This window comes from Leptodactylus fuscus, chromosome 3, assembly GCF_031893055.1.
Source record: "Leptodactylus fuscus isolate aLepFus1 chromosome 3, aLepFus1.hap2, whole genome shotgun sequence".
Classification (NCBI taxonomy): domain Eukaryota; kingdom Metazoa; phylum Chordata; class Amphibia; order Anura; family Leptodactylidae; genus Leptodactylus; species Leptodactylus fuscus.
Window position 1 is genome coordinate 133,678,496 of NC_134267.1, and position 12,068 is coordinate 133,690,563.

General features: G+C 39.7%; 1 protein-coding gene across 1 annotated transcript in view; it reads right to left on the reverse strand.

The window, feature by feature from the left end:
- Nucleotides 1–12,068, reverse strand: part of PHF3 (PHD finger protein 3) — a 54,693-nt gene that overhangs the window by 25,604 nt on the left and 17,021 nt on the right. The window contains exons 3-5 of the mRNA XM_075268373.1: nt 9,309–9,458; nt 5,591–7,145; nt 2,658–2,976 (exon numbers count right to left, since the gene is read on the reverse strand). Of these exons, the coding sequence (XP_075124474.1) occupies nt 2,658–2,976; nt 5,591–7,145; nt 9,309–9,458 (2,024 nt within the window). The remainder of the gene's footprint in view (nt 1–2,657; nt 2,977–5,590; nt 7,146–9,308; nt 9,459–12,068) is intronic.

Sequence of the window (12,068 nt, forward strand, 5' to 3'; positions counted from 1 at the left end):
TGATTGAAAACACAGTCAAGATTTGGATTTTTGTCTCATATAAATTGTACAGCTGCATATAAATATAGATATTAGATAGCTTTACTGTCACATGGAAGAAGAGCATCTCCTCTTTCATATGACACAAAAAGCAAGTTTGTATGTTTTATAAGGTCCGCAAATTAACTGTTTGAAGTGACCCACCCCCCTCATTTTCTCTACTACACAGTCCGTACTCCTGTACACAGTAGCATTCAGTAAGAAGCAGAAACAGCTCTCAATACAGAAACAAGGGAAGGAATAAAAAAAAAAAAAAGTAGGATTTCATACAAAGTAGCCAAAATTTGATAATGAAGTATATTACAAAACGTATTAATGACATAAATGCTGCCAGAAATTAAAAGCTGTTCTAAAGTTTAGTCACACTTTAAAATGTTACCACGATTCATAGAAAAAGGTCTCATTCTCCCAGACAAACAGTGATTGATAAATCTTACTGCATACAAACTGAATCACTGTGTGTGATGGGGGTGGGTAGGATAGCTGGACTCACAAATTATATCTACGAGTTTTCACTTTTAAAATTTTAATCTAGTTTTTTTTATTTTTTTAAGTGAACCTCACTCAACAAGCATGTATATAAAGGATAAGCACCTTTAAAAAAATATAAGAATTTTAGTTTCCTTTTCTAGAACAAGACTTCTCTAAATTTTCCACTGCGTACTCACCAGCCAGATATATAAAGTCATAAGATTAAAATAGGCACACAAAGAGGCAGCTAGGTTAGAGCATTCACAAACTATCGTATAGCCTCCAGATAATGGATATGACTGCAGGTTACTTACTGAACTCACACCACCATAGAAGTCTATGCTGCTAACTTGTATCATTCCCTCTCTGCGCCGTAATTGTACATTGCAGCATGTACATAGTTCACACTCCACTCAGTACAATTATGGCACTGTAATACCGTGGACACAGAAGCTGTACCTGCGGCATTACATCCTGCTCTCAACTGTGTTACACAATCAAGGGGAGGGACCAGCCGCTGGAGTCGGAAGATACTCCTGCTCCGGTGGATTGAACCCTTGGATGCCGTGACCAATAGTGATCACAGCATCCAGGGGGTCCGAGGGGCAAGATCGCCCTCCCCCTCGGACCACCCTGTGATAAGATCATAGGTTTCCAGGGGTTCCCATGGCAGCCAGAAGGTCAGGCCAAGGCCTCCTGACTTCCTATGCACAGTTCCCATAGTATGTTCTACAATACTATGTATTGCAGGACATTGCAGAGGGGATTTGAGATCCATGTTTCAAGTCCCCTCGTTGGATAGGTAAAAAGTGAAAACACACAGGAAAAACACACAAAAAATAGACAAATAATAAAAAGTCCAAAAAAAACCCCACCTATTATAGTAAAAAAAATATATAATGTAAACAAAAAAAAAAAACACGTTAGGTATCCCCACTTGCGTATTAGTCCCCACTATCCGAAACTAGTGACTGTGAACGCCGTAAAAAAACAACAACAAAAATTTCCCCAAAAAAACAACAATAGAACATGATGAAAAATGCATACATAACAAACATTGCTACCGATAAAAAGTACAACTTGTCCCACTAATAAAAAGCTGTGACAAATCGCTGCTGACAGTTCAGTAAAAAAAAGTATCAGAACACGGTGACCCCCAGCAAAAGTGTTCATTTATATATAAAAAATTTTTAAAAAGTTTTATTTGTAAAAGCAGTAAATCGTAATAAAACTAATATAAATATGGTATTGCTGTATTCGGAATGACCCGCCGGACCAAGTTGTCATGTTATTTTTAATGTAGCATGAACACCGTAATAGCATCATGCAAAAAAATGATAGAATAGTGTGTTATTTTACATGGACCCCTCCAAAAAGTAAATAAAAGTTAATGAAAACAACATATGTCCCCAAAAATGGTGACAAATGAAAGTACAACATATCATGCAAAGAATAAAACCTTACACAGCTTTGTCGAAAGAAGAATAAAAAAAAAGGTAAAACATTATGGAAGACGGGGAGGTAAAATATGAAAAAATATGAAAAAAAAAAAAGTCACCGACCATTTAAATACAAACTACCCTGCGTCATTAAGGGGTTAGAATCGCAGTGAAGTATGACTAGAACTATATAAATAAGGTCGAAGGCAGAGGTTAAAGGTGTGGTCCAGGATCTGAGGATATTTCACCTATACACAGGGTAGGTCAGTATCTGATCTATCAGACCCCAAACCGAACAGCTGTTACAGCTGCCAGAAGTCATATGTTAATTATATGGCCTATTCAAGTGAACGGGAGCAGGACTGCTTCCAGCCATACACTTAGCATATGGCTTACATAGGTCACATCAGCATCAGGTTCACAACCATACTGATACTGGATCACTTATCCTGTGAATAAGTCATCAGTTTCAAATATCTTCAGATCCTAAACGACTCCATTTAAGCAACCACAGAAAGACCTGTAACGCATATCATCACCTGTGTCAAAACTGACTATCCAGGGGTACACAACTAAAACTGGAAGGGGGTGTCTTGCCAATAATGCTTAACAGCAGCCAGCCCCAAATGGACCATTATAATTTCCATGGGGCAGACAGGAAGGAGTAAAACAGACATCAAACAAATTAAACCAGATGGTCATAGATACCTTTTTAGAAATCTTAACTTTGTGATCTTTGTTTTTCATACTATCATCAACTGGCTTGGTCTTCTCTTGTGGTAAGCTATGACATTCTGTCATTATGGTTTTATTACTTTCCGAAGATTTAATATCTTGCTGTAAATCACTTTTATGATTATCATTAGAAATGTTTGTTTCTGTAATATCCATTTTTTCTTCTTCTGCACAGCACTTGGCACATATATATTCTTTATCATCCATTTCCATTTGCTGTGCCTGAGCGAGGTTTAAGCCAACACATTCTCCATGGAACCAGTCATCACACCTTCCACAGCCCACCATGAACCTGATGAAGAAAAATGGATATGGAATTAGTGATGCATCTCACATCCACAACAGAAAACAATTCATTCTGGCAAGAAAAAAGGGAGGGAAGTGTTGCATCTTTGGCACAAAAAAAAAAAAGGAATGTGCACCAAAGACGTACCACAGCTATTCACATCTATGCTAGTTTTTTGGGATGGAGGGAATAGTAAATTCTCATCATTGATAACAGCCTTTTTTCTTATATGAATTGTTTGTAGAGTGTGCACTATGCACAATTAGCAGACTTTTGAAGATATTTACAGAAAACTTACTTAAAGGGGTATTCCTATCATAACTATATCCAGAGGATACGCCACAAAGACCTGATAGATGGCTATGAACCACATCTATCACAAAGGCCACAAGTGAATATGAGAGGATTGCACATGCACAAGTCTCTCCATTCCCTTGTACAGGAGATCACAGAATAGTTGTTGATGCATACACTTTACATGATTTTTTTTTTCTCAATCTCACTTAAAGGGGTTTCCCAGTCTAAATAATGAATGACCTATCTGCTGCAGCTGTTCTTTGCATCACAGCTCAGCCCACTCACTTGACTAGGTGTGCCATCAGGCCACTTCAATGATGAATGTGATGCATATGGCCTGTGAAGTGAAAGTTAAACCGCAAGAGGTACCGCGTGTCAGATCACCACGGATCTTCCTGAAGATTGGTCATCAATTAAAATGCCCCGAAATAACCTTTAGCAAGTTATCCCCAGCCCATAGGATTACTACAAATGTCATTGACTATAGACAGGATAGGAGTTCCCACCATTGGGATCCCCAGCAATCATAAGAACACGGTCTGTTGTCCACCATTTAAATGTGGTGGTAGTCGGGCATACACACTGCTATTCCATTCTACACTGAGTACTCAGCTATTTAATGGCGCAGAAGTGCACATTCCCCACCACTACTCTATTCAAACAGGGCACACAGGATCTCTGTTCTAGTCCCAGAAATTAGATCCTTATCTCCTACCCTGTGGATAGATGGTGTATTGTATAAAATATTTAAGTTAAAGGGTTTGTCCAGGCAAAACTTTAAAGTTTAAATCTGCTGGGGGCAGTGAAAAAAATAAAAATAATACATACTTTAAAAGGTTGTCTGCACAAGCTCTTTCAACCTTAGTTTTTTTCAGACAAACAGGAGAGATAGAAGGAAAAAAAACAATATATATATATATATATATATATATATATATATATATATATATATAGTGAGGGTGTGAACTTAGAGGGCGCTGTAGAGCAACCAAATGTAGGGTTAAAAAGGACCCTGACCACACCCATGGGAGACAGAAGCTCAATTCCAGAGGGAGTGCGCACAGCAGGAGAGTGCTGCTAGTGACCTGCAGGAGCAGGTGCACTGTTGACCAGTTGGAGACAGACAGGAGGTCTGTCCCAAGAAGACTGGAATCCAAAAGGAGCCCAACTCCAGAGAGGGAGTGTTGCTTGTGACCTGCAGAAGAAGGTGGATCTTGGAACAGTTAGAGACAGACAGGAGGTCTGTCCCAAGAGGACTGTATTCCATAAAGGACTTTGAGCTGGACTGGTGAGCTGAAACCTCAGAAAAGTATCTTGCCCTTAGTAGTTTAGTCAGGGTTCAAGAAGTGAGGTAGTGCCCGTTGTGGGGGATAATTGTTTGTTGTTTTTGTTCCTGTTTAAAACTGAATAAAGCAACTTATTTTGGATTGTACCACCTGATCTGCTGTTTATTCGGCACCCAGCGCCACCAACACCTCTGTTTAGTCCAGGAAAACCGCTACCTTTGATGCTAATTTACCCCCAATTGTCACTATATATTATTATTATAAAAATATATATATATATATATATATATATATATATATATATATATATTATAAAATATAATGTATATATATTGTAAGCCAATGGCTGGTCAGGTAATGGAGGGGGTGTACATCTCACCCAGACTACTCAGGTGGGTGAGATTAGAAAGCTCCAGGAATGTTTGTTCTCAGTAGACAACTTTCGCCTGCTGAGCATTTTGGTAAATGCTCAGTATTGGGCTGGATTTTTAGGAATGACAGGTAGGATTGGTAGTGGGACCTGTCATTCCACCCGCCTCCAGTCCACACATTGGGGATGTTCCGGCAGCGACTCAGCTGCAGAGAGTCTCCTCATCAAGGTGGCTTAAGAAGTCAGCTCCAGCAGCAACACTTTGGGCAGAGCTTGGCTGGAGAGCCAACTGAGAGGTCATATTTTTGGAGCTGTGTCCTGAGTGATTCAACTGACTTTTGGATTCCTGTTATTCTAGGTGAGGTAACCTATTCTTATGCTTAGTTAGAGCCTAGCCGGGCAGGTATTTATCTTTGTATTGTTTCCTTTTGTTGCTGCACTACCTTTTTTGAGTGAAAATAAACTCTACCTTTGTTTTTGACTAAAAGAAACTGGACTTGTGTGTCTATGCCACCACACCTAGCAACCCCAGACCCTGACAATATATATACACATACACTGTATGACATACCTTAGCCTATCAGAAAAAATATATGTGCAAGTTTTCAGCACACAGATGGTGCTTTATCAGGTAAGTTACAAATGAATGATGATAGAATTGGCCTACCTATTTCCATGAAGTTTTCTGCAAGAACTACAATGTCTGGTTGGGTTCCAAACATACTTATCAGTTGGCGACGTCACATCTGTTCCTTCTTTTTTTATATTAGGAATGTTATCAGGAATGAACAATGGTGGTTCATCAACAGAAATGCTTTTACTACTCCTTCTCTGGCGAGGCGGAAGAGACTTTTTTAGTTTTGTTTTCTCTTCTAACTGCTCAGCGATTTCTCTCTTTTCCCCATCTTCCTTGACTTGACTGCTCACTTTTGTGGGTGCTGGTTTACTGACAGCTTTGTCACTAGTATGAGATAAGCTCCTAGAACGAGCCCGAGATGAAACCACTTGTGACACTTCCTTAAAATGTCCTTGATCGTCTTTTAATGCATCATCCAGTTGTTTCAACAATGTGGATGAATTCCGTTTTTTGTCATCCACATCCAACTTCTTTTTTATTTTACTCTTTAAAGGAACTTTATCTGCCTTCAAACCATGAGAAATTTTCTTCTTTACTTTCACAATTTTCATCTTATCAGGCTGGCTTATAGACTGAGGATTGAGATTTTTAGTGGCTTTAGTCCTACTTTTTACCGGCTTAGTATCGAAGTTGTCATCTTGTGAAATAACGAGCCCTTTTTCTGTAATATCTTCAGGCATGGGCAATTTAGCAGAGGTGGATTTTATTTTTTTTACGCCCTTTCTAGTATGACTTTTCTTCTTACTAATATCATTGTCAGCTATAATCTCATTTTCTGGAACTTGAGCTTTTTCTTTGCCTTTCCAGCTTTCAGGATGATTTTCAGCACTAATTCCTAGAGCAGAAGTATCACTTTCAGTAGGAAATGTATTGAGGGGATTTAATACTTGGGAAGTAATGAAAGAAGTTTCCGTATTGCCTCCTTGTGTAGATCCTTGTTCAGAATTTTGCAACATACATTTATCACTCAATTCTGGATGCAATGCTGCTTTCACATCCAGATTACATTCAACTCCTGATAAAAGTGCAAGCTCCTGATGAACTTTATCATATATTATGTCTGTCTTTTTATCTTCAGGTCGATATAACTCATATTCTTTATTTCCACCTGGTTCTGCTAAAGTTTGGTGAACATGTTGCCCTTCTGTATTATGTGATGCCAGCCCAGCCTTTTCATCCACATCTTTAGCATTTTCATTTAGCAAAATAAGGGTCCCCTCATGCAAAATCTCGTTTTTTTCTCTTCTTTCTTCCAACACACTCTCTTTTTTACATAACATATCACTCACTGAACTGGAATATTCTTCTGTTGTCTCATTCTCAGCAGTATTAATTTTATCCTTTTGCTCCTTATGTGCGATTCTAGATGATCTCCTTGAACTTACTGGAGAGGTGCTTGCTGCTTCTAATGGAATGGTTTCTTTGCTTCTTACGTCATTAGTCTCTGGCTGTAGAACATGCTCCTCATCTTTTACTTTATCTACTGCTGTAGCTTTCTTTGAGTATCTTGTTTTTTTAGGACTTGAAACCTTTGAAGGATTCAACGATTTTTCAACAGTGCTTTGTCTCAGGGATCTTGTGGACTCTGTTAAGAAAACACGTAAGACTCAATTCAGAACGTACCATTCAGTAAGTACTGTATATATATGAAACTTTACCACTTTAACAACTTAATGACCAAGGCTATTTGGGCCTTAGGGTCTGTTCACACGGCAGAAACCTATCCTGCCACGTGAATTCTCTGCGCGGCTACCCACGATGGGATGTTGATACACTGCATCAGCAATCCCCCTCCTGATTAGGCCCAAATGAATGGGTCTAATCGGGAGTGAGTCTAGTGCCACGGACGTCGCAGCAAGATAGGGCATGTCGCTTCTTTTTCCCGCTAGCTAGCTAGAGGGAAAAAAAAAAAAGGGGGAGCTGCTCCTATTGAAGTGAATGGGAGCCTCTTTTGCAGGCGGATTTTGCGTCAAAATCTGCCTGCAAAAAACTGTGTGAACATACCCTTAGGGAGCAAGCAGTTTTTTCTATCTGCACAAATAAATTCCCAACTTTTGTTGCCGCATATATAGACCACAAAGCATGAAGGGGTTAAACGGGCAAGATAAATATTTAGAGACTGAACTGTATGAAATGGGTCACTGTTATTTTGCCCCATACCCAAGATCTAAGGGGGAGAGGGGTAGAATGACCATTTTTTACCATTTCTTTTTTGATATTACACACATATTAGAAAGAACCAGTAAACAAACAATATTCTAGCGAATGATCTCTTTTTGCATCTGGCTACATATGTTCAAAGACAGCAGAAATGTACAAATGTTCTTTCACAGAGAAATTGTTCTTGTACAAATGACTACTACATGAAAAATCTTAGTGTCCACCTTCTTTCCAGATGATGACAGTCTGCTAAAATGACTGCTCACCAATAAACTCCACCTAAAAAATGATTGCTGGTTAAAACGGTCGGTTTATGTGTATGGACACCCTATGTATAACAATTTTTGTTCTTAAAGAACCTTCACTAGTATCAAATGAATGCTAATGATCAACAGGTAAAGCAATGTACGATATGGTCATCATATCCAGCTAATATTTTTAAATCTTACCTTCTGTCAGCAGTGACTGACTGTGGTGCATAGGGCTCACCAGTGGAGCTCATTCCTGGGGCCCACTATACAGCTACAGTGGCGGCCAAAAAAAAATGCACCACCAGTGGATTTTGTCAAATGTATGTGATGCGTATAGAGTCCCTGCAGATGATATGTATACCTCCTGCTACGAAATTGACTGAAAAAATGTCACGTGACATTGTGTACAAAATTGCCAAATACTCATCATCCAGGAGAGAAGAGCATAGAAATGGAAAAAGACAAGAAATCATTTTTGCTACAATCATTACATTTTGTGAAATGGTGCGGTTTTTTTTTGGCCGCCATTGTAAATCCAAATATTATATTTCTTGCATCTGCAGATTCCTAAAACTGCACCAATGCACATTTGTTTCAGTATTAGCCTGCTACTAAGCTCTCCTTTTGGACTGTTTCTGTCCTGTGTCCCCCTCACTAGTCTGCTGGCTCTTTTTCACCTTAGACCTTACCTTAGGGCTCCCTTAGATATGTGAGCAAGATTATTGGCATTAGGTGACCGCAGTGACAGTAAGGAGATAGGACCTGAGCGGGAGGGAAGACAGGCCTCTGTGCCATCTCTTATTAAATAACCTACCCACTTCATTATATGGATGCATAGACTATCTGCATATAGTGCAGCGAGTGTACTGTGGTATGCACCTCTGTTGTGGGTGGGGAGATTCCCCTGTGGACCAGCCTGAGTCTCCTTGTCAGCCCCTAAACGTTTTTACATCGGCCATACCAAGCCTTGTTTTTCTGACATTTGCCCATTTACTGTTGTGGTCCCGATGTATGATCTAGATATATATATATATATATATATATATATATATATATATATATATATTTAAATGTAGATTGTGAGCCCCACATAGGGCTCACAATGTACATTTTTCCCTATCAGTATGTCTTTTTGGAATATGGGATGGAAGTCCATGCAAACACGGGGAGAACATACTGATCTAGATATATTTTATCACCTGTATAATTAATTCTTCAGAAGTGAATGCATGATCAATAGAAATATGAAGAAGTATTACATAAGGGAGATTTCTGCATCATTATAAAACAAATGTAGATATTACAGATCCACAAAATTGACAATTTGGGAAACTTACCCTGTGCTTTTAAGCGTGGAGATTTCCTTACTGATTTCCTAGATGTGTCATCTAATTTAGTCACATCCTTATCTGAAAGAATCAGATCCTCCACATCATTCACAGTGACTTTTTCAACACCCACGTCCATTATGTCATCAAGACCAACACCTCAAGAGGGAAAAAAAAATCAAAATTAAACTAATAGTAAAACATTTTATCCATAACGTAAAAGCAGCTGTCAATGTGTTATATGAGAAGAAAAAATTATAAAGTGAGAGATTGTAGGTAGCAAAAAAGTTATAGTTATTGTGTTTAAAATACAGACATACAATATAGCAATATAACACTTGTACTGGTTTTATCCGCATTTTATAGGTTTTCAGTTTGTATTTTGATGAAAGGCTGGGTTCACACCAGCGCTTGAAGTCCGTTCAGGGATTCTGTTCCCCTTTCTGCTTCAAAAATGCGGAAAGAGAAGCGCTGCAAATTAAGCTTTTCTCTCTGCATTTTTCGTCCTTTTCAGGCGGAAACCGAGCAGAAACCTTCCAGACACAATTATATTCTATGGGGTCCACGGATTTCTGTGGGTAACAGCTTTTAAAAGGTTTCCGTTCGGTGGTACCCAAGCAAACCCCCCAAACGGAAACCCAAATACAAATGTGGACCTAGCCAAAGTGTCCCTTGTTTTTATGGTTCATGTATCTGTACAGTTAATAAGTGCACATATACTTGTTTGTAATTAGGTCTGAAACATTTCTCAAACTAAAGTGAATCAATCTTTTCAATCATTGTTTTACATCTTGAGCTTGGCAGTCTTAACATATTAAAGGGGCTCCATCAGCAAAATGTTGCTGTATGAACCCCACATATGCGTGAATAGCCTTTAAAAAGGCTATTCAGGCACCGCTAATCTTATTTTAAATCCCCCACCCGTTTTAAATAAAACTATAAAAACATAGATGTAAATGATACCTGAACGTGCATGCTGAGCTGTCGTGCACGATCCAACGTCATCTTCGGTCCCTCCTTCCTCTTCTTTCAGGAACGTCCTCCTGTCCTGGCCTAGCCTCCTGTCCTGTTCTCCGCCCTCATCTTCTGTTTTTCCGGCAGGTTGTGTTCAAATCCCGCGCGTGCGTTGTAGCACTCCCTCCAGAGCGCTACTGCGCACGCGCCACCGCCATTTTTGTTTTAGTTCTAAGTATCCTTAGAACTATGCGAGCATGCGCAGAACGCTCGCAAATGTCCTCATATCCGGAAGAAAGGAAAATGAAGGCAGAGAAGAGCCAGGACAGGAGGACGTCGCTGGAAGAAGAAAGAGGAGGAAGGAGGGACCGCAGATGACGTCGGATCGGGCACGACCACCCAGCGTGCATGTTAAGGTATCATTTACATATATGTTTTTATAGTTTTATTTTAAAACGGGCGGGGGGTTTAAAATTAGATTAGTGGTGCCTGAATAGCCGTTTTAAAGGCTATTCACGCATATGTGGGGCTCATACAGCATAATTTTGCTGACAGAGCCCCTTTAAGTGAAGCCATGTGATTATTGATAAAAGAAAAGCATAAATGACTACATGCTGCGAACTGTAGCAAATCCATACAACAAAGCTATTACACTTTGCTTTTAAAATGGAATTGAATAACGTAGCATCAGGCACTCAGATTACTTGTATTCACATATTTTAGTAAAAACCAAACAACCTACAAAAGATGGCACTCATTATGTTGATTTTAAGATTTGATTGTAAGGGCTCGTTCACATGTGCGCCGGCACTCCGTACTTCAGGTTTCCGTTTCCTGCCTAAAACAGAGGCAGGAGACGGAAACCTGCAGGAGGCTTTCTCACCCATTCATTTGAATGGGTGAGAAAGCTGTCCGGCCGTGAGCGGCGGTGAGCGTTTTAGGCTCTCCGCCGCGAAACCAGGTTTTATAATCCAGACACAGAGTCGGACATGCAGTACTCTGTGTATGGATAAAAAAAAAACGGTTTCGCGGCGGAGAGCATAAAACGCTCACGGCCGGACCCAGTCTGTGGTTTCCGTCTTCTGGCATGCAGAAGTCGGAAACCACAGAACGGACAGCTGAACGCAGGTGTGAACCTAGCGTCAGTCTCAGTGATGTCTGGCAGAGGCTTACTCTCATCTACCTACTACTACACATAAAGTCAGCTAAATCTAGGGAATGAATGTACAGGAAATAATAAAAGCGCAATTTGCTCCTAGACCCACAGCCAGACAATTCCTCGTACTGCAATGATGAGAGGAATAAACCACAAAACAGCTCTATGTGGATAGGAACCTCATCCTTATGGAGGAGTTATACTGGCTTGGTTATTATTCCCAGATGCCCTTTCTTTAAAAACTAGGTATAGGCTAGGAGCAAATTCTACAAGGGGACGAGAGCCCCAAAACGCGTAAGCTCTAATCTTCTGCGCATCATGAAATTGAATTTTTCAGGATTTTTAATTGAAACTACTTTTTGTACACATGGAATAAAAGTTAAGTTTTATACAAAGATTCAAGCTGACAGCGTGCTGGGTTTTCAAGTAATTTTGCCAGTTTCGCTGCCCTAGCCAAGAGGGCTCTTTACCCATACATCTGCAGCTGAGAACGGTGGTCTTTGGAAAATATGGTGAACAACGTGAGTGGGCTGTGTGCCTATGTGTTTTACTTTAGGGATTAGGCCAAGCACAGCAAAACTCTGCAAAAAAAAAACACTGGAGAAAAAAAAAACTGCAAAAGCTCAGGTTTTTTCTCCACAGTGTTTTTCATTGAGCGT